General features: G+C 36.1%; 1 protein-coding gene across 2 annotated transcripts in view; it reads right to left on the reverse strand.

Annotated features, from left to right (window-relative positions):
- Positions 1 to 23,678, reverse strand: part of Atrnl1 (attractin like 1) — a 468,762-nt gene that overhangs the window by 92,157 nt on the left and 352,927 nt on the right. Inside the window, exon 28 of one of the 2 annotated variants that reach the window (XM_090345791.1) lies at positions 9,546 to 9,660. In XM_090345791.1, coding sequence (XP_090201917.1) covers positions 9,546 to 9,660 — 115 coding nt within the window. Of the gene's footprint in view, positions 1 to 9,545; positions 9,661 to 23,678 lie in introns of those variants that run through there. The other variant, XR_016537794.1, reaches the window with a different exon arrangement.

Below are 23,678 nucleotides of genomic sequence, written 5' to 3' on the forward strand. Positions count from 1 at the left end.
AATTTTATAGTAGAAAATGAAAAGCCAAAGTTTTGGACTGCAGATAGTTAGAGATGGGAGCAAGCTTCACAGAGGTGCTGCTTAATGTGAGCAGTCCCTGGGTGAGAAAGAGTAGGGATGTATGCAGTGTGGTGGAAGGAAACCAATCCCAGACAGAGGGACTGGTACATGCAAAGGGACTAAAGCATGCTGTCTTCATAACAATTGCTTCTGAAGTCACTGTTGCAACCAAGCACCACAAGGCATTAGACATCTTCCTAAACTCACTGCACTCACAGATAACCTCAAAAGGGTCATAGCATGTAGAATGATGTCGCATAAACTTAACCAATGAGCTTGGAACATCATAGAAACTAAAAATAAAAACAACTGCTCCCTTTTCTTGGTAAGAAAAGCAGCAAGAGCTCTACTCTTGGCTTAATGTTCCTCTGTCTCTGTCTCAAGACTCGTAAGAATTTTGTTGATAGCTCAAACCCTAGACCATATAAGGCCACATAGGATGAGGCCAAATCAATGGACCTCCAGGACATGGAAACAAGAGCTTAATTATGAGTGACTGTTGCTCTTAATGTACTATGTTTTTTTTCTCTTCTCTTGTGTTACCCTTTGATTAATCTCATATTGTTATAGCATATGAGGAGGAAAATGGGAACAAGAACATGAGAAGGGATATCAATGTGTGGGAAGTAATGCACCTTCTATCTGGCAATTATAACTGCAACCACTCTATACATTAAAATAAAATAAAAAATGAAAAAAAAACAAAAATGTGGAAGGGCAGAAAAGGGATTGAGAAGTTCTACTGAGCTACAAGTGGGAAGGGAGCCAGCAGGACAGGAGAGTTTGGTTTTAAAAGAGAGGTTAGGCACCAAGAAACACACTGATAATAAAGCCAAAAGGATTTTGGCTGGCTCTTCCAGTGAAGGGAACACTCCTCATTTGTCAAACAAAGAAATAGAACTACCTCTAAGAACCCTTTTATTCCCATGTTTCCTTCCTTCCTTCCTTCCTTCCTTCCTTCCTTCCTTCCTTCCTTCCTTCCTCCCCTCCCCCTCCCCACTCCCACCCTCTCTCTTCTCTCCTCTCCTCTCCTCTCCTCTCCTCTCCTCTTCAGCATGGAGCTTGAACTCAGGGCCCGAAGCTGTCTCTGAGCTTTTGTGCTCAGGACTAGTGTTCTACCACTTTCAGCCATAGCTCCAGTTTTTTGATGGTTAACTGGATTTAAGAGTCTCAGGGACTGAGCTGGGCATGATGGCTCACACCTGTAACCCTAACTACTCAGGAGGCTGAGATCTGAGGATCGTGGTTAAAAGCTGGCCTTGGCACTAAAGACCATGAGACTCTTATCTCCAATTAACCACTAGAAAACTGGAAGTGGCGCTGTAGCTCAAGGGGTAGGGCCATAGCCTTAAGCTGAAGATTTCAGGGACAGTACCCAGGCACAGACTTCAAGTCCCACAATTGACAAAAAAAAAAAAATCTCAGGGACTGGTTTCAAACTGGGTTGGCTTCAAACCCTGATCCTCAGATCTCAGCCTCCTGCATAGCTAGGATTACTGGTATGAGCCACCAGCACTCACCTCCAGTGTTATGTAAGTCAGTAATAACTAGGAAGTGTGAAGTGATGAGATTCGGAGATCAACAGGCTAGAAGACAGGCCCTTCAAGACACAGAGGGAAGGACTGGAGTCATGAATGAACCTAAAGTGAATACTGGCAAGTGATTCTGAAACTGCCTGTAATAGTTGGTGGATTATTTAGGGAGCACAATTAGCTGTTCTCTATTTCCGGAGAAATGAGAAAAAGAATAAGAGAACAAAAGAAAATGGGATGAAATTACAGTGTAGACCATTAAATAACAGAATGATTTAGTCCCGGAAGTAATAAGCATGTGTTCTGAGGAAGTCTTTAGAAACAGTCTGTCTGTCCAAGATGATTCCGGACAGGGTCACCAGCTGTGACTGCAGGAGGTTGGAAGAGCAGATGTCATTTCGTGGCTCTTCCTTGCTCTGTTTTTGCAGTTGCATAATATTATGCATAAATAGAGTAATACCAAATTACCCCCTTTATACATTTTATGTATCTATTAATATGGACAACAGCTTCCTTTCCACTTTACCAGTAAAGTTTTGAATACAAATGGAATTCAACCTCTCTCCATTACAGCTCTGTTTTCAGAGCTAACTGCTTCTCAGAACACTTAAGGAGTCATTTTTCATTATGATGGTCAGCAAGGGGAAGGCAGATGGCACAGTCATGTTATTGATTTGATGATCCTTGCCTGGCTTATTGGGTAAATGGAACTCAATGTATGGTCACTGCATCCAGACTTTAAGGGGCTTCAAGGTCCAATTCAAATTATATCAGGCAGCAGGATCTGGGACAAGAATGCATGTATTCCCCAAGGCTCCTAAATGATGATCCCAAGGACTCATCACACTGCTTGCCCAGAGTCCTGTGGACCAATTTATGTCTTAAGGAAGAGTGAGCTTCTCTTAAGTTGTGCCAGTGCTTTTCAGGCATCACAGCCCAGTACATGCTGCCCATCAATTTGCATGGGCTATAATTATTTGAAAACTGTAAGACAGACAGATAGAGATAAATTACCCATTTCTCAGAGAGTCATTAACTCTTTCCCTAAAAGCCCTACCAGAAAAACCATTGTGGGTTTAAAGAGTTAATGTAATTATAGTATTAGTCAATATTTACCTTTTGTAGAATTATATTTCTACTGCTGGTGTTTGTTCCTTCGATGGGATTTTCATTAAGAATGAATAAATATTCACACTAAAATATGTTTTGGTATGTATTAAGACACCCTTGTTTAAGTCTATGGTAAAAGAAGGAATTTTTGTCAAAATTTTCCTCTGGATTTGATTGGAAACATTGGTCCCATGAGGTGGCTCCAGAAAAATATGTACATGAAAACAAAGAATTTCTGGGGCCTTGAACCACATAATATTTACATTTTGCCAGTTTGAAGGTAAGAAGATATATTGGCTCATATAACTTCCATTTTGCTCAAAAGAGTTCCTTCTGTTTGTCATTTATTATCACTCTTTGGTAGAGGTCATAAAGTATTGCTTATTAAGAAGCAGATTACATTTCTCTGGTTAGATTTTTCAGCATGGTACATAAGCATGAGGGACTGGTAAAGTTCCTTCCTTGCCTCGGGGATTCAGAAACCATGATTCTAGTCTCAACTCAGTACAAATTTTATCCTAGTCATCTTTCTTTCTACTTCTAACTCTGCATGCTTTTTTCTATTCTTTTTGATTGAAACAGATGACTTCTAAAGCCATTGATCCGTTCTTGTTAAGTGCAGAAGGAAGTTTTGTGGACTGCAGGGTGTTGGGTGTTGGTGTCCTTGCCCACTCTCTCCCAGATTCATTTGTTGAATTCTTATTTACAAGCTGCAATTTAATGGTAGTGGGAGGCAGGGCCTTTAAGGAGAAATGCTTGCTAAGACAGGGTTAAGATAAGTAATTACTAAGAATCATGATGGGATGAGTACCTTTCTAAGATATCAGAGCCCTCCTTTCTTTCTACAATGTGAAAATAAAAGTAAGAAGGTGACCATTTGTAAACTCCAAATCTGCCAGGTACTTTGGTCTTTCTAACTAAGGGTGGCTTTGTGGAACACCTTCCTGTCTGTGAGGGGAACAAAAAGACTGCAGAGCATAGTGGGGAGGGTTCTGCAGCCATGGCCTCTCCATGTATTTTAAAAATAGTCCTGAACATAGAAGGAAAATGCTTCTATAAGCTTTGGAAGTGAGGTGGGGTATCTAATAGTCAAATGATCCAGAAATGTGAAGGCAAGTGGGAATTGTGGAAAGAGTATGTTAACAACTATGATAATCATTCTTACTAATGAAGAACAGCATCAAGCTTAATAATTGTACATCCATTTCATCTTACCTCAAGATTATTTATTTGTAACACTACAAATTTGAAGTTATGTTTGTCTGTATATTTACTCCTTAGTATTTATGCCTGTACAAGCTGTAACCAACAGCGGTGGGAAATGCTGTATTCACTACCATAGGTCCAGTGTTGGGCAATTACAAATACTTTTGAAAATCATTTCAAGGTAAGGTATTTTTTGAGACAGAGAAATGTTCATTAGCAGGAATCTCAGACATTTATTCTTATCTTTGTGGCTTCCTGAACTCTGCCTAATTTTGTATCTTACTTATCATACATAGTTTTTTGGCTTCTTTATGATACATACAGACTGATTGTAAGCAGTATTTGAATTTGAGGGTAACAGAAATTCACATGTGACATTTTCATGGTGAAGATGTGATAAAGTTCATTATTTTTATTGCCTACTCTAGTTCCATCTCACAAAAGGAGTGCTAAGGTTAGACAGAGTATGAAGATACAGTGGCAGAGTTATGAATAAAGAAGACTTTGAAGGGATGGAAACTCTAGAGATCGCTGGGAAATGGAAATTTGCTTTCAAACTGGCTTTAGAGCAGAGAGGCCTCATCTGAGAACTGTCCATCTGGAACCTGTCTTTGGGATCACGAAGAACATTCTATCTCTCACAGGTATTTGGAGATTTGTCTCATTCACTTCTAACCATAGGAACATTATAAGCTATCTACACCTTTTGAACATGCTAAAAGACTGGCAACTATACTTATGATTATTAAGACTTATTTTTAAATTTAAGGAGTGACAAATGTTTTGGTCACACATAAGGAATTCATAGGAATACACTTTCCTAATGGGTCCTGAGGAGTTAGAAAGTTAAGGCATCACTTAGAAGTGAGTCATTTGTTCTTATTCTAAACAGGTGTGACAGAAAATTTTAGTAGAACTAGACAATGGGATTAGAAAAAAGCACATACTAAAAATGTAGCCCAATTTTATGCAAAATAGGACTTGCCAAGATATTAAATGACTTGCTCATAGTCACGTAAGTAGTGGCAAACTGGGCTTCTATCTCACAGTTAGATTCCAGGAAAGATTAACCTCTGTGGAGAACCAGTTTTCTGAAAAGTAAATTGAGATAGGAATACTTGCTTCACTGAGTCAATAAGAGAGTCAAAGTAATGATGATATATAAAGCACTTAATACAATGGCCAGAATTATTCTCTTTCTCTCCTTTTAATTAAGCCAACTTCTTTATGTCATTGTTAGAAATAGAAAATCTAGTCATGATATTGTTAAGCAGATTATCATTTTAACATTTCCAATATTTCTAGATTATTCTCAGAAATCAGATTATTGCCTGATCTCCTAAACCTACAGTAGAAAAACAAAAGCTCAAATTTTTTAGTGCCCAGGGTCACTGAATATATGCTTGGTTGTTTCATTGTATGCAACTAAGTTACTCCATGGGTCCTGTGTTCATGAGAATGTCAGTTTTGCAACAACTTTGAGAACAGGGATCACATGCCAACATTGTAGATTCCATATCAACCCAAGAGAATCTGGTGGCTGTGTGGCATAGGCTGCTCACAGGAAACACAGGAGAGGAACAGCAGGTCTGCTGAGAAGAGGAACCAGTAAGCCAGAATAATTCAGAGCCGGTAATGTCCAAATGCTTATTTATAAACCGTGCATTACTATTCTCAGCCATCTAGGAGAACAGCTAATCTAAGTTCATTAAAACACTAAAAGATTGTCTCATTGGTAATATAAGGGATGAATTTGCACAGACTCTTTTTGATCTCTGATAGGACAAGATTCACAGGACAGGAAATTCACACATTTTTAGTTAGATACTATAAGGGCCATGTCTAACTGTGCTTATTACATATGACTGAAATAGTTGGTGGAAACAAAATAAAGTCTGTTGAAAATGCCATTTTAAAATGAAATATATACACTGGTTGCTACTGAAAATGGACAAGGAAATGAGCATCTGCATGCTGAATAACTCATTTTTAGTGCTGAAATTCGGTTTTTGAAAGAGAAACAATGTGATGGTTGATTTTAGTTGTCGACCTGACTAGATCAAAGAATACTTAGAAACCTGACAAAGAGTTATTTTGGAGTGTGCCTGTGAGGCTGTTTGCAAACAGAATAGAATGTGAAGGTGACTATATTAGTGTGGTATACGAGACCATAATGAAGAAAACAAAAGGTGTGTGCATCTAGAAAACAAAAGGTGTGTGCATCTAGCTAGTTCTGGAAGTGGGGTACATAGATCTTCTCCCCTTGGACATGAGAATCCCAGCTCTCCAGGTTTTGGATTCTAAGACTTACACCAGAGACTTCCAGATTATGTCTTGGAGTTTGGGCTGAGAGTTGTATCATTAACTTCCCTGGCTCTGTAGCATTTTTACTTGGACTTTGTTATATTTCCAGCAAGCCAGAGTTTGCCAGCTTTTTGATGTCTTATTGTAGGATTTTTTTAGTTCTTACAATCACATGAACTACATCTCCAAGTAAATTCTTTATCATATATCTATATAGATCCTATTGGCTCTGTCTCACTGGAAAACTAATACTAAAACAATTGTCATGCTCACAGGTGGTCTGGCTTTTCTCCATAGTTTCTAAATCTCTCTCTTAAACATTTCTATTTATGCTACTGAGTGGTTCATTGCTATTTAGAAAGATACATTATTAGAAAAATGACTGAAAAATATTGTAAGAAGGCTTTTAAATTAAAAATGAACACCGATCATATAATTAAATAGTTTTTCTAATATTTGGAGAAACAAATTGTCTGAGCACCACACCAAGACTTCTAGAGCTCAGTCTTTCACCCAGTCAGGAGTTTGTGTATGAAAATCCTTCTTTACAATGCTTCAACCTCCCACTCTTCACCAATAATAGAAGAGACTCTCCAAAATATGAGAGAAGAGTCTGGCAAAGAATGAATGTTAGTCCAATAAAACATTTATTGACATAGAAGGGCTTGTTGAGTATGATCACCATCAAGAGCATTTGTGAATAGTTTTTATTTTTTAGGGAACTCTGATACATATAAATATGTATGGATTTTTGTACAAACATGATAAGGCAAACTTTAGCAATGAGATAACTGTCAACATTTCCCTTCCAAAATCCAATATGGCAGTGGCTACAGAAATCCATTTCCTATGAAATATTGGATGACAATATGTTGAGTTTTAACATGTATACACCCAATATTTTGATGAAAAGTGGAAAAAATTAGTTATATAGCTTCTATATTGGATGTCAGTATTTCCTTTGTTTAGAGAAAATCTAGGTGATAACACTAGAAAGTTTCTCTTGACAGACACTGACTTTTAGCAGCAAAGAGCTTTTACTTATGTTATTATCCTCTCATTTAAAAATGTAGTGATGTAGCAGTGTTCAAAGAATTACACAATGGACAGAAATATTTATAGTATCTAGTCTACCACTAACGTTTTGCTTCATAACATACTTATCCACCTAATATCTTACTATCTGTTAATATAGCATATATTTTCTATGTATTTCAAAGTAGATGCATACAAGAGACAATATTGTATTTGAAGGAGTAGAATCAAAGATTATTCTTATTCCTACAAAAATAGCTAAAATATTATATTAAGAAGAAAAATGAGCCTTGAATTTTGCACATAGATATCCATGGTCATTCCCTCCCTGTTCAGGCTCCAGAAAAAATAAACTATTTGAGTTTTTCTCATTCACATACTAGCCCAGTAGACTTATTCAATACTCATCCAAATATGGAAGATATGGGTATCAATTATTTAGAAGTAAGCTATCTACCACAGGGCATCAGAAAAATTAAGTATTTTTCCTGTTTTTACCTTTATATTTTATTATCCCTCACTCCAAATATTCCTGGAGGTAGAAATAATGTACTTACCAAACTTCATTTTTATTACTTATTTTATAACCTTGTTATGATGATCAAATAGAACATATGGTAAATATTACAGCACTAAGCACATCTAAAATAGCATTATAGATACTAATTATCATGATCTACCTGAAAACAAACAATGAAAACAACTGACACAATGGTCCATCCTGCTCCTCAGCTTTTTTAAGTTAGTCATAAAGGATTTCAAAGGTCAAAGGGAGAGAATATTGGCAGTTGCCTTCACTCTCTCCATCAGTAAGTTATCTTGTCAAGGATCTAGAAGAACCTTGGAATATATTACATAGACTTGTTTTCATTAGTAAAGTGTTTTTTTTGGACATCATCCCAGATTTAAAGCAATGCTTCCATTAGATGAGCACAGTACCTAAAGTTATCCATCTCATCTGACCATTGCCAGACTATTCTACTTTCCTCATCTATTTCCCATGGGGTGCTGAGAGGAGAACAAGACCTTCACTCAATATATAAGAAGACTTAGAGGATTTATTTCTTTGAATCAACATGTATAAATAAATTTTGGGTAGAAATTCCTGTAACAAACATAGTTAGGTACTATACATGATGAATTTAAAGATCATACAAACCCTCTGCTCCTGGGAAAAGTACTGCTACATGAATATTTTAGGTTTATAAGATATGAAATAATAAACTTTCCATTTTCTGTGTCTGGTAAACAAAACTCAAGAACATGAGGAGGAAGGTCAGAGCTCACTGCGGTATTGAGAAAAGATAAAATAAGCTAGGAAACAAGTGCATGATCAGTTGTTACTGAGAACCTGTCACATTTCTGGTACTTTATGCTTAAGGGACTTGGAGAGAAAGGCTTGAAATCACCCTTGCCCTCAAAAACCATCTGTTCCAGAACAAGTTGGATGGAGAAACAACTGGGAGACAGAAAATTACAAATTGTAAATAGATGAAATAGGATGTTCAAAAAGAAAGAAATAAGCCAAGTGAGATGGCTCACATCTGTAATCCTAGCTATTCAGGATGCTGAGATCTGAGGATGTTTAAAGCAAAGAACCTGAGACTCTTGTCTCCAATTAATCACTAGAAAATGGGAAGTAGGGCTGTGGCTCAGGGGTAGGGTGGTAGCATTGAGCTGAAGATCTCAGGCACAGTGCCAGGCCCAGAGTTCAAGCCCCATGACCCACAAAAAAAAGAAAGAGAGAAAGAAAGGACTAAAGAAAAGAGAGATGGCATGAGATTTGAATAAACATTAGGCATGTTTACAGTGTGGACAATATCATGGCAATCAGAGAACCCCTATGAGGATACATATAATCACCATCAAGACAAAAGCATGCTTTTTAAGTAAGCAAAAGGAGATCAAAATGAAGAAAGACTCATTGCTCTTATCCTACAGACCATAGCTAGAACTGGGATAAAGAACATATTTTATAAATAGTGAGATGGTGGCATCAAACTAGCATTCTCTGATGATTCTGAACGCTCAAACATACAAGTACCCTAGGTTGGTTCCATATGCTTTGATGCAACTTTTAAATTATATTCATAATTTGGCTTCATATATGATACATATACTCAGGGAACAAAACTAGCCAGAAGGTCAAGAACTTACCTGTCCTGCTAGAAATTAGAGAGTGTATAAACACACATTCATGTGTGTATTATTCACAAATATCCATATAATCAAATGTGTTTATAAAAGAAATACTGATAAATGTTCTGCTTATTGCAGTTGGCTCCTTATTTATCATACCTGACTGTCCAGGGGGCGGGGCACCAGATGATCCTCGTGGTAGACAAAGAAACACAGTCAGAACAGCCGCTCTGTTTCCAGCACATGGTTCAATGGCTATTGGTTTGGGTGCCCCCTGGAAAAGAAAACACAGTGTAAGTTTATACAAGTGATAGTATTACTATTTTATTTTTTACTTCATCTATACTCAATTACATTCTAGTTGTTGGGGAACACTATATGCCACTTAACACTAACTCGACATGGTATAGATGTGCAAGCAGCCTTCATTTGGATACACTATTTGCTGCAATACCATAAGGTTATGCAACTGTTAAGTTTATTTAAAAATTATTTTTTCTTATTAATGACATACCTCATAGCCTTCATCTATTTAAAGGATTGAAATTTCAATCCAGACTCTTTTAATTTTTTTTGTTTTGATGTATTTTTGCTATTTATAATTGAAGTGTAAAACATGTATACACATTGGTATATATAATAGTCTACATAGTCTCTCCATTATATATATATAAACGAGGATGTTACCACAGTCAAATGAACAACCACATTAATCATTTCACAATTATCTTATTCTTTTTGTAGTAAAAGTATCTAAAAGTCTATACAATAGCATAATTTCACTATATAATATAGTATTATTAATTATAGTCACCCTATTTTTTATGTCTTTCACTTACCCAACTAAACTAAAGTATGTGCTCTTTGACATATATCTCCATGTTGTGTTTTTTTCTTTCCTCCTGTGGACCATCCTTAGACTTGCTCCTATAACTGACCTTAGAAAGGTACATATAGGGGCCAGGAGTGTAGCCCAGTGGTAGCATGCACAAAGCCCTGGATTCGATTCTTTAGTACCACATGCACAGAAAAAGCTGGAAGTGGTGCTGTGGCTCAAGTGGTAGAATGCTAGCCTTGAGAAAACTCAAGGACAGTGCCCAGGCCCTGGCTCAAGCCCCAGGACCAGAGAGAGGGTGGGGGGAAATAGTGAGTTTAGGTTGATAATATTTTTAATGTTCTTTACAGGAATGCATTTTAAAAACACATTGATTCACTTGTATAAATAGATTTTAACAGGTAAATGAATATATAGTAAGAAAAGTAATAGTCATGCTGGTGTTTTATTAAATTCTCACCAGGGATTAGGTATCCAAAGTGCAGACACTTGTATTCCCCACACATATTTGCCCACAAATATGTACATGGAATTTGAGTTTAAATACATGACCTTTCATATAGTAAGGATAGCATTTTAGCCTAAGAATGGTGGTTTGAGCTGTGTTATTCAAAGAACTATGGGTGAGAAAAGGTTGACAGATCAAAGTAACATTCCACATAAATGCAATATCTAATAGAAGAAATCACTATATTTTTAATTATCAGAACAAATGATTTATTTAGTTTTTTCACTGATATCTGAACTTTTCATAAGAAATATGGATATATGTATTCATTCACCAGAAAATTCTAGAATATTACCATTTCCAGAAAGTTTAATGAGGCATTAAAAATAAAATATGTCACCTTTCATGTAAAACTTAGACTGAAATTTCTGGTGACAACAGTTTTATGTGGTTATAAAGGATTTCTTCTTTATAGCAACATAAATCTCATCTTTTAAAATTATCTCCATATAGATAGATATATTTTGAGAGTTTTCAATTCAAAGGTGAAAGTGGCCACAGTGATGGATGCAAAGGGCATTACAATATTCCTAGAAAATGCGATCAGGTATGTGGTATCCCTTGTATCAAGTTCTGTGATCTATATAGTTTTGTATTTTAAACCTTGTATTTAATTTGTCAGACTTATTTTGAAAAATGTTAAGTCAAACGTGGCATTAAGTACATAGATAATATCCAGTGATTGAAATATTTAGATAATTGACTTGTCATATTACAAGACTAACAGAAAATACAATGAATATCTTAACCATATTTCTAAATAACTAAAATTTAGTTTGATAAATGCAAAATATCTGAAAAGGTCAAGTGGTTAAAATATAGTAAGAGAATGCAGAATTGATCCAAGGTTTAAATGATAATGATATGTTAGAAATAAAAATCCTCTCACTGTTTAGAAGATATAGTTGGTCATTTTTGTAGTCATTTTGTTTGCTACCTTTCAAGTAAACAAATGATATTACCTTAAGCTCATGTTACAGAAATATCACTTCTAAAAATTAAGACAGTAGAATTTTATGACAAAAATAATGTTGAAAAACTGTACCTCTCAGCTTAAGGGATTTAATCAGAAAAAATAAAGATTTGGTAGTGTATCAGCTGGTCTTGTTACCAGGGCACTTTCCTACTGTTTTTTAAAACCAGCAGGAAAGGTTTTAAATGTCAAATGCTGCTATTTAAAGATCAAATATATCAGCTGGGAGAAAAATAAGTTTAAAAGAAGAAAAACCAACTCAACAACGGAAAATTTCCACTGAAATAGGTGCAATATGGCCGAATTATGTAACACTTTAAACTTCAGTGATTCAGCAATGGATAAAGAAGGTAAGGTAAACTATCTACTCTGTAGGAAATTATGCCGATAAGTAAGCTAATTCTGTAAAACCTTACATTATTTTTCATTCTTACTTCTATTACTAATGTACATTTAAAACCCCTTTATATAGATAAACTATATAAAAAGAGATCATATTTCTATTTTAAAATCAAATCAGCTTACAATTTGATATAGTGTATAAATTTATTGCCAAAGAGTTTGTGGCAAATACCACTCTCGATACAGAATTTTAAATTAAAAAAAGAAAACATTTGAATTTTACAACAGAAATAGCAAACCCCACAAATGATAATATTTTGAATACTCTGGGGTTTGCCAGTTAAATGTTTTGTGATAAATATATAACCATGAATCAAAGTCATTTAACAATGACATTACATGTTCACTGAACTATGCAATTTATCATGTATTTTCCATGGCTTCCTTAGAAAGAGATAAGGCATGGGTTTATTTGTCCACAAATTTCGGGACTGTGATTTACTTCTAAGCTTTTTCATATTTGTTGTACTGTGTGTTAGAAAGCTGATATTAGACAGTGCCAGAGAACAACACTGGCAGTTATAATTATCAGTCTTTGTTTATTAAGCATAAAACATCCTTACAAAAGACTTATTTGGTTCATTTTAATGTTTTTGAAACTATAATACTCTTACTATCAAGATGTCATTTTGATGGGCAATGAATTTTATAATTTTCTTTTTAGCTATTAAAGACTATTACCAGAAAAGCTTCTAGAATCTTAAGTATTTTCAAGGTTAAAGTTCTTAAAATCCATAATAATGTATTGCAAAAGTGAGATTCCCATTGGAGGATCTGTTCTGCAAAGGTGCTATGATGAATCACGGCAGGTTTGGGAAACAACAATGGTCAGACCTAGCTATGAGTTCCTTCTTCATTGGCCCTTTCCGAGGATGAGTGAGTGATTTGCCTAGAAATCACATACATACCCTTCACTGGAAACCCTCCATTAAGAAGCTGAAGATGGTGTGTTAAAGTGACCAACAATCACTGTGTTTTGATCTATGTATGGTTTCAGTGAATGTAAAGTTTGCTTGATGAAGTTCGGAGCTCCGGGATTCGGTGTGTAGATATTTAGGATGCTTATGTCCTCCTGGAGGAAAGATACCTTTAGTAGTATGTAGTAACCTCCTTTGTCTTTTCTCACTAATTTTAGTTTGAAGTCTATTTCATCTGATAGGAGGATGGCAACTCCAGCCTGTTTATGGAGGCTGTTAGCTTGATAGAAGAGCCTTTGTCTCCCGGCTCCACGCTCTCTTTTTGTGCTGGTATTCTTCCTTTTTTTCCTCTCTCCCTGAGTTCTCTGTGGTCCTAAAGCTTACTTAGGATCAATTTCTGTTAGAGGACTGTCTCCTGCACTGCCAGTACATGAATCTTGTCAAATCTCTTCTAGGAGAGCCCAAGGTTTCTACTGATTATGACAAATGAGAAACCATTGAGCCTAAGTTCCTTTGAGTCTGGCTTACTTCACTTAATATAATTTTTTCTAAGTCTTTCGATTTCCTAACAAATGGGGCAATGTCGTTCTTTCTGACAGCAGCATAGAATTCCATTGTGTACAAATACTACATCTTGTTGATCCACTCATCAACTGCGGGACATCTAGGTTGGTTCCATATCTTTGCTATGGTAAATAGTGCTGCAATGAACATTCTTGTGCTAGTAGATTTAGTATGTCCTTATTTCTGGATGATTAGGTAAATGCCAAGTAGTGGAATTGCTGGGTCATAGGGGAGCTCTATGTTTAGTCTTTTGAGGAACTGCCATATTGCTTTCCATAGTGGTTGAATGAGTTTACACTCCCATCAACAGTGTAGTAGTGATCCCTCCTGGCCATATCCCCTCCAACATCTGTTGTTATTCGATTTCTTGATCCTGGCCATTCTAATTGGAGTGAGGTGGAATCTTAGAGTTGTTTTGATTTGCATTTCTTTTATGACCAGAGATGTAGAGCATTTCTTCATGTGTCTATAGGCCATTCTTATTTCTTCTTCAGAGAAGACTCTCTTTAAGTCTTTGGCCCATTTTTCAATGGGATGGTTGTTACTTTGGAGATTAGTTTTGGATTGATTCAATTTTTTGAGTTGTTGATATATTTTTAGATATGAGGCCTTTGTCTGTTGTATGGTTGGTGAAGATCTTCTCCCACTGTGTAGGCTTCCTGATTAGTTTACTAGCTATGTCCTTTGCCATACAAAAGCTCTGCAGTTTAATGCAGTCCCACTTATCCAGCCTTTCTCTGATTTGTTGTGATTCCTGGTCCTTGTTAAGAAAGTTTCGACCTGTGCCAAGGAGGCCTAGTGTATCTCCCATTCTTTCTTGTAAAGTTTTCAGTGTGTCAGCTTTTACCTCGAGGTCTTTGATCCATTTGGAGTTAATTCTAGTGCAGGGTGGCAAGGAAGGATCCAACTTTAGTTTTCCGCAGGTGCTTAACCAGTTCTGCCAGCACCACTTGTTGAAGAGGCTATCTTTCTTCCATTCTATTTTTTTGGCTCCCTTGTCAAAGATTAGGTGGCTATAGGTCTGTGGTTTAATATCTGGGTCCTCAGTTCTATTCCATTGGTCTTCAGGCCTGTTCTTGTGCCAGAACCAAGCTGTTTTGATTATTATAGCTCTATAATAGAGTCTAAAGTTTGGTATTGAAATTCCTCCTGAGCTGTTCTTTCTGCTAAGAAGTATTTTTGCTATACGGGGTCTTTTATTATTCCATATGAAATTTTGGATTGCCTCTTCTATTTCTTTAAAGAATGATATTGGGATATTGACAGGTATTGCGTTGAATTTATAGATAGCCCTTGGCAAGATTGTCATTTTCACGAGGTTGATTCTTCCAATCCAGGAGCATGGGAGGTTTTTCCATTTCCTCAGTTCTGCTTTAATTTCCTTTTTCAGGGTTTTAAAATTTTCATCAAAAAGGTCCTTTACATTCTTAGTTAAGGTAATTCCTAGGTACATTATTTTCTTTGAGGCTATTGCAAAAGGAGTTGCTTTACTGATTGTTGCCTCATTTCTCTCACTGTTGGCGTAGAGGAAGGCAATACTCTTTAAAATTTTTTTTAAATAGGTGTTGATGTATATGTTGTATGTCTCCAATCCTTTCAGCAGACATCAAGTTTTATTGTTCTTTGTCCTAAGTATAGTATCAACTAGAATGTACTGCATATGATAAGTGAAAGGATGAATAAATGAACAAACTTGTCACAGAGTTACATAGTGAAATATCTATAAGGAATGGAGCTTCAACCCCATTATGAATATTAAAGGATAATAAAGCAATGAAAAAAGTAATAGTTAACATATACCTAGTGCTTTTATATGTCAAGCTAATTTTTTAAATTTAATTTATTTTTTTTTATTTTCAGGGTAATGTATAGAGTTACAGTTACATTTGCCAGATAGTGTGTGCATTACTTCTCACAAATGATACCCCTTCTCATGCTATTGTCCTCATTTCCCCCTACCACCTCTCAATCATCTTGTTTTCCCCCTTTCCCATTCCTATTTCAAATAAACAAATGCATATATAATATACCAGGTAAAAAAGTCACATAGTGTAACAATATGAGATTGATCAAAGGGCAACAAAAGATAAGAGAAATAGCATAGTACATTAAGAACAACAATCACACAAGATAAAGCTCTTGTTTCCATAACCTAGAGTTTTATTCGTTTAGTCTCAACCTGTATGACCACATGTACATAGCTTTTGAGTTATTGTAGTCCTGTGCTTGGAGAATCATAAATGTGTACTAATATGAGTGTAATTGTGTAAAATTTTGAAGCAATCTAATTAGGAGAAATTTTTTTGACTTTTATGTAAATGATGATGGTATTCTCAGGATATATAGCTAGGGAGTTCAAGATTCAAGATTGGTACTCAGATCTGTCTGATTCTAGTATGTAGGTTCTTATCCAAAGTTCTAGCTATATAAATTACTAGGCTCTGCTATGTTCTAAATATACAATAGTACTATAAATATGATAGAAATCAAGAGAGGTTGTCATTGTGGCTCAGACCCGTAATTCTACCTACTAGGGCAAAAGAGATTCATTTGAGGGAAGCGTAGGCAAAAATAAGTAGGTTAAGACTCAAATCTCAACCAGTAGTGTGTTACTATGCTTATAATCCCAGCTACAGAGGATGTACAATGGCTAGGTGCACTGGCTTAAAGTGTGACTCTATCTCAAGAATAACCATAGCAAAATGAACTGGACATATGGTTCAAGTGATAGGGTACCTGTTCAGCAAGCACTGCTGAACAGAGAAAAACTTGAAAGAATGATTCAAATATAAAGTAAGAATCACTCTCTCAGCTTGGCTACTAATAGTAGAAATCAATTTGGTGTTTCAGTCATAAAAAAAATCATATACATATACCTGCTTACTTCTGACCAGCATTCAGAACTCATGAGTCCTAGGATCATTTTGCCACTGAGGACCTTTGAGATCTTGGTCCTACTAAGTCATTTTCACTCAATAGAAAATTAGCAAGCATATTGTATGATTTTTAGGGTACTTTTCCTCATTAACAGTACGTAGCTATGATTTATGGATAACCTTCAGAATCTGTGACATAATAATATCTAACACTATGTCTAAGTGTGCTGAGATTTAAAATTTCCCATCCTTAATAATTTTTTTCCTGCTCTGGCACTTTAAATGGCACATTTAATTTTAAAGAACATTATTAAACCATATGATGAATACATCACATAGAACTAAATGGCCACCATCTCATGCCAAAAAAGCAATTAGAAAATTGAATCAAGGAATTAAGGATTAATGTGGGTATGTTATACCTGTCAGTAGCAAAAAGTATTTTGACAAGAGCAGAATAAAGTCTGACAGTATGAACAAATACTAATTTGATATATGAATGATATATTAAAAATGCAAACAACTGAACATTAATCACTCTAACATTTTCCTTCTAAAACATGTATAATGTTATTCTTATCAGAACTCATGTATAAATGAGTCCCTTCCAACAGTTTGCACGACCTGGTATTTGCAGTTTAATAAATGTTTATATTGACATGAAATTTAGGTTGTACCTACATTTATAAAATTGAATTAATTTACTGAGTATCAAATTAAGTCAGTCAACAGCTTGGTTCACAGCATCAAGTACATTTGAAGTTGATAGGCTCAATAAATACCAAGATTTCAGATTTGAAAAACAAATTCTCCCATGTCATTGTTCAGACTTGGGAAAAATAAAAGTAAAAACCATATTCTTCCCTTATTTAATTTTCACTCTATACAAAATGATAAAGTAGAAAGATACATTAGCTGGTGTTTCTTGGTAGGAGAATTCATATTAATAAATGAAATTAAGCTGATGGACATTCTTAAAAACAGGGTTAAAAGACATTAGAAGCCAATTCAAAGAGAATAAAACAATACATGTGGGGATAGGTAAAGCAATAAGGCTTAATATTCACATAATTAGTGGGTTGTTCCTGAGGTATTCTGACTCTGCACTATTTTGATATCATATCAAATGTTTTTCTTTCTTGAAATGTCTTCAAATCCAAGCTCAGTTCTTATGGGTCACATGCACAAAAGCATACATCCATACTGAAGGTTTCTCTCGTTAGTATAATACCTAGGTTAACTAAGCTTTGTGATTATCTTAATGTAAAGTAGTAATTTGGAAATGAAGTGGCTTGGTTTGGAGAGCAGCTACATTGTGGTAGATATTTTTTTAAGATTATTAGGTCCCAGAAAGTAAAGTAAAAACAATTTTATCCCTTTTTGAAATAACAGATAATTATGCTTTGCTCTGAGTTAGTATTATTAAGTTGGTTAGTTGGTAATGATAACAGAAGGTGACTGAAAAGATGAAAAGTTACTCCTGGTAGTATTTTTCAAACATCTTAAAACCAGTGAGTGTGATGGGGTGGTTAAAAGAACCATCCACAGCACCCAGCTACTCAGATTCAAGGTTGCAATCTAAGTGTGAGTATGGTCAAATCATTTAATCTGTCTATACCTTGAATTCCTCATCTGTATAACAGATGTAAAATAATATACCATTATCTTTTTAATAAGAACTAAAGAAACTTTATGTATTTATACATAGACATTATATGTAGCTGCTAAGACTCAGCTACTATGATGTTTTCACTTTGTTTCGGAATTACTCCCTGTTCATTTGATGATACTAAATTCAAAAGCACTCATCTGAGTGAATGCTTAATAGTACTAGTGGCTTAAAATGAATTAATTAAGGGATTCAGCCTCCAGAAGAGAATTCTGTTGATGACATACAGTGTGGGAAGAGAGCAGATCCTCGTTCCAGTCTTCCTGAAGGTAACACACCACATTGGCACTGAGTATTTCATCAAGGATTCTGATTTGTAAGCCTATGCATTCATACAACAAACCTTGACTGGCATCTAACATGGAGTTGATCAGCAGATATTCATAAAGAAATGCATATTTGGTTTTTTTCTTGTTAGACTCTACACAAGGTAAATCTCTGAATTTTGTGGAAAGAAGTTATAAACAAAATCTCATTGTACAGCAGGCAAAGATAAAGGGAAAGTTAAACCTTTCTTTAAAATGCAATGCATATTAGGTACTTAATGCAAATGTCACCTTAGGAACTTAGCAGATAGGCTAATTCTATTTGAAAGGTAAACAGACTAGGGAGTGGGGGAGATTGCTACATAAGGTGCAGCATCCTTTCATTTAAGCATGCCCTTGAAGGGTTTATGTCTGGTCTTCTCTGTGCAACTAACTGCATTTAAAGCTGAATGTTTTGGCAGAGTATTGCAACCAGCCCTGGGAGGAGGAGGCAGAGTGGGAAAGAGTGGGTTCTAGAGAAGATCTTTACTTTGTATACTATCGTGAAAATCACTAGAATGAGAAGGAAAACCATACAAATACAAGTATAAAATCAGATAAATTGTCTTGGAAAACTGATAGCCATTCAGTAGCATTCCTTTGAATGAAATTGTTCATAGAATCGAATCTAGAAATTGTTCTGTATAGAGGGCTTAGACTAAAAAGGAAGACTGGGACACACAGAAAAATTCAGGACCCTCATTAGCAGTTCACACTCTTCCTCAACTTGACTGGCACTGCCATCTGTTTAAATAGTATGTTGAGACTGGGCAAGCCCAACTAAGTGCAGCAAACAGTGAGTTTCTGTCCCACATCATGGAGACATGGGTAGTTCATTCCAAACAGACACTGCAAACTTCCCCCATCAAGAGTTCACAGTGTTCTTTTTATTAAACTATTGGTCAAATCTGTTAGACTGCATGCACATTAAATTTAAACATTCACTTCTGAAACTTCAATCATAAAAGTAAATCAAGAAGCACTGTGAAAACTGAGTGTCAGCAGAAAGAATAAAAGTGCAGATTTGGCAATATTTTTAATGAGGAATCAAATGTTAATAGATCTAGCATAATAAATGACTTTCTACTATGATTATTATACCAATCACAGGCTAAGTAAGCAAAGCACGAACAAATCTCTGAATCAAATGGTTTATTTGACTTGTGTGTAACTACTGTAGAGTAAAATCTACCTGGATTTCTTAGAAAAATTGATACTGGATGACAGTTTTCTTACAAGGCTAAACATGAAACCATCAGAAGGAAGACTACTATTTGGAGTATTCTTTTAAAAGTAATAAAAATCAGGCCGGGAGTTTGGCCTAGTGGTAGAGTGCTTGTCTAGCATGCATGAACACCTGGGTTTGATTCCTCCTTACCACATATATAGAATAAAAAAGCCAGAAATTGTGCTGAGGCTCCAGTGGTAGAGCTCTAGCTTTGAGAAAGTCCAAGGACAGTGCTCAGGCCCTAAGCTAAAGACCAGGACTGGCAAAAAAAAAAACAAAAAACAAAAAAAAAACCTCAGCAATAAAAATCACTTCAAATAATTTTTTTTTAAATTTCTTGACTAGCCTATAGTATATTAAATATTATTTAATACCATTTTGATGTTTCATGAGCAATATTATAAACATGGATTTTCATAGTATACTGAAGATACATAGAGGCATAAACACATATGACTAAGCATATTCACGGCTAGAACTTTAGTGCTTTCTTTTCTTCCCTTCCATCTATATATTGCCTCAGAAACCCCTCGTGCTATCTTGCTAGATGCTGAATTGTTTCAGGAATATAATCATCATGCTGCTCCCAGTGGGTAACATAGAGGTTTTTCCATGAGATATATCAATGCTTAGAAAATTGAAATGCTCTTCTTGAGGATGTACCTTCAACAACTGTACCCTTTCCCCATTTCTATGATTGTGCTGGGACACGTCAGCATCATTTAAAGGGTTATCTAATTGACATTACCAAATCCATGTACATAGACATCCTCTTGACAGTTTGTAATGATCCTTCCATGTCACTTAAAGTCTAAAGGCAGGTTAGTCTCTCTATTGTTTGTTAGTTGTCAGTTGTGAGGTTTGAACTCAAGGCCTGGGCACTGTACCTAAGCTCTTTTGCTAAATACTAGCCTGCTATTACTTTGACCGACAGTTCCACTTTGAGATTAGCCTTCTAATTTCAGAATTTGGGCGACAGAATTTGGAAATGATCTTACTGTAAGTTTAGGTTTCTATGATTTTATTGCAGGTGAATCAGATTTAGGTTCAAATCCTATAAAGTCTTAGGCAAGTTTTTTCTGTGTCTCAGCTTCTTCATGTGGAAAATAGATTAGACTATTAATATTGAATAGTTGTACTAAGAACAAGAAAGGATAATATATTAGCAAAATACTTAGTATGTTACTTGACAAAAAGTTGCTATTTAAGTTTATATGAAATTAAATGATTTACAAGTGTAATTTTTGTTAGTCAAAACAAATTTGATGTCAGCAGGTTTCTTTGGCTCGACCTTAATATTCTCTTTCCCTTCCTTGTGTTGGTGATCCACTGTAGAGAGTTAGGAAAGTCTATATGTCAAAATCCCTTCTTATTCTCTTCTGAGTTATTTTACTATTTCAGATGTGGTCTCAATGTATAAAACCAATATACTAATGACTGTGCATTAAAGTTAGAACCAAGTTCCAAGATTAGACATTAGCCTATTATGGAAAAGATGATCATCAATCAATGCAAATGTTAAAAAAAAGTTTCAGAAGTAAAACAGCATTTTAAAAGATACATATTGTACTGGAACATTTCTGCTTGTACAGCAAAAAGAAGAAAATATTTCATAGATGGATATGTGTAGGGAGCTGAGTGCAGGGTCAGGCTGGCGCATGAATCTGCATTACTAAGTAACATAACCACACAAAGAAATGAGCTGTCATGTATGAACGCCACGCCTAACTTTGAGCTATATCATCGGTATTGTGAATCACTTTCTTCTGAGACTTGATTACCATTGGGTACGAATGTGTTATTGCTTTACCACTCTCTGCTGAGACCTATAGTGAGAGTAAACATGTGGACCTCCCCTGCCCTGCCCACCTTTGTGCTGATAGGCGCCTACACCCTATATTAGCTGAATGTACTTCCTCAATAAACAGAGCTCCTGCCTTGATAGGTCTCCCTGACGCATCTGATTGTCCTCCAGCGAGGGAGGGCTGGGTACAGGCGGTCAGCCCTCTCCTTTCTAGGCTTGTCCTGGCTGGGGCATGTTCTCTTTATCCCTCCTGTGAGTTGGGAGGGACCTAGGACTAAAAACCCCAACAGACATGCTCAGAATTGGTTCCCAGGATCCCATTACATATGGGTGGCCTAAGAATACTCTTTTCCCGCTCTCTTACTCCATACTATTTGTTAAATTAAAATTTCCTTAATTTCATAAGAGAGAAAAGAAAAGAAGACAGATCACAGAGGCTGAGTGTGATTATCTGAGTGTGATTATCCTCTTGCAAGCAGCTATGTCCAGGCTCACTGGAACCTACAAGATGACATTTGCTTCTCCTGTACCCCAATGACCTGAGGTGTGTGGAGTCCTCTTGTGGGTAAATGCAGTATATTTAAATATCATTCTTTTTGATCTTCCCCTCAAATAATTTGATTGTGTGACCTTAATTACATTAGAGCTTTAAAAAATATGTGAGAGCGAATAATTTACCTCTCAAAATCTGTTTTTTTTCCCTCCAAGGCTCCTTTTTCAATATGAGTAACAATTAGTGACCAGAATCTGTGTAATGACCCTTCCCTGGCTTATCCATGCTGCTTCACCAGCTACCTCTTGGTGCTAGCTGTAATCTAACTGGCTAAACCTAAAGAGGCTCTGTCATTGGGTGTGATCCAGTATACACCTTTGACTCAATGTATTTTCTTTAAAAAGAATGGCAGGATAATTAAAATGCCCATATAAAAACACAGGTACCACAATGAGGTAAATTCCAATTGTTTCTCCACTTGGTCTTTCTAGTGAGTTAACATTTCCTCCAATGTTCTCATCCCCCAGAACTTTGGGATGTGACTCAGTTTGGAAGTAGGATTCTTAATAATTGTATCTGAAATATCTCCTTAAAGGCCATATGTTGGAAATTTGGTTTCTAATGAGCAGTATTCAGAGGTGAGCCCTTTGGAGGTGACTGGGTCACCTTGTGCAGATGTCACTAAGATGAAACATATTCATTAATGATAAGTTTAGTTAAGCTGTACAGGATTAAGGGTAGACCTGGCATCCTTTTAAGAAGATGAGTCCACATAGAGATAATACACAGAGGAGAATATCACAGGAATAAAAGACATTGATCTTGGCTGGCAACCACTAGGAACCAGGAGAAAGGCAAGAAATAAACATTCCTTCAGTCCTTACAAGGAATTACTTCTGCCATCACCATCATTTCAGAATTTTGGCCTCCAGAAGTGTTGTTTTAAGCCATCAAGTTTGTAGTAATTTGTTATGGTGGCTTTTGGGAACTAATAGAGTTTCCTTAGTCACAAACCAATCTCTAATAGAATGACCAGGAAATTGCTTGCTATCATTTCCTGAGGTTTTGGAAACTATACTATAAGACTGAAACTGTGGCCAGTCCCAATACCTCAGAATGTTTCTTCTACTGGGGAGTCATTCAAGCCATTTCATTTGAGAAATAAACAAAATATCACATAGAATAGCAAAGGTCAATGAAAAATTCACTTAGTCATAAGAATTTTGTGATAAAACTGATGACATTCATAAACTAGGAAATAGTCATAGTTGCTTCTTAGAATATAGACACAGTTTGTGTTCTAAGTCAGAAACAGATCTGAAAACAGATATGTGCATCAGGGTTCCTGGGATACAGCCTCTTCCTAATAACAGAATAGCTTCTGTGTACAAAGCAGAAGTGGAGCTGGGATAGGCAGAGTGGGGGTGACCTGTGTGTACCTTCCCAAGGCCTTTCAACTACCCCATGGAGAGGCTGTATTTAGAGAGGGGTGTGATGTTAGGAAAAGAGCTTTCTGGAAGAACTATTCCCTGAGTTAAAGATGAAATTTCTGTTCAATCTGAATGGAGATTTAGGCAGGACACTTCAGCCATTGCAGGATTTGTAATAATTTGTAATTATTTTTGGTTGACTATGGGGCTTGAACTCTGGGCCTGGCCGCTGTTCCTGAGCACTTCAGCTCAAGGTTACCGCTCTACCACTTCAGCCACAGCACCACT

This window comes from Megascapheus bottae, chromosome 15 (assembly GCF_031878675.1).
Source record: "Megascapheus bottae isolate mThoBot1 chromosome 15, mThoBot2.hap1, whole genome shotgun sequence".
Classification (NCBI taxonomy): domain Eukaryota; kingdom Metazoa; phylum Chordata; class Mammalia; order Rodentia; family Geomyidae; genus Megascapheus; species Megascapheus bottae.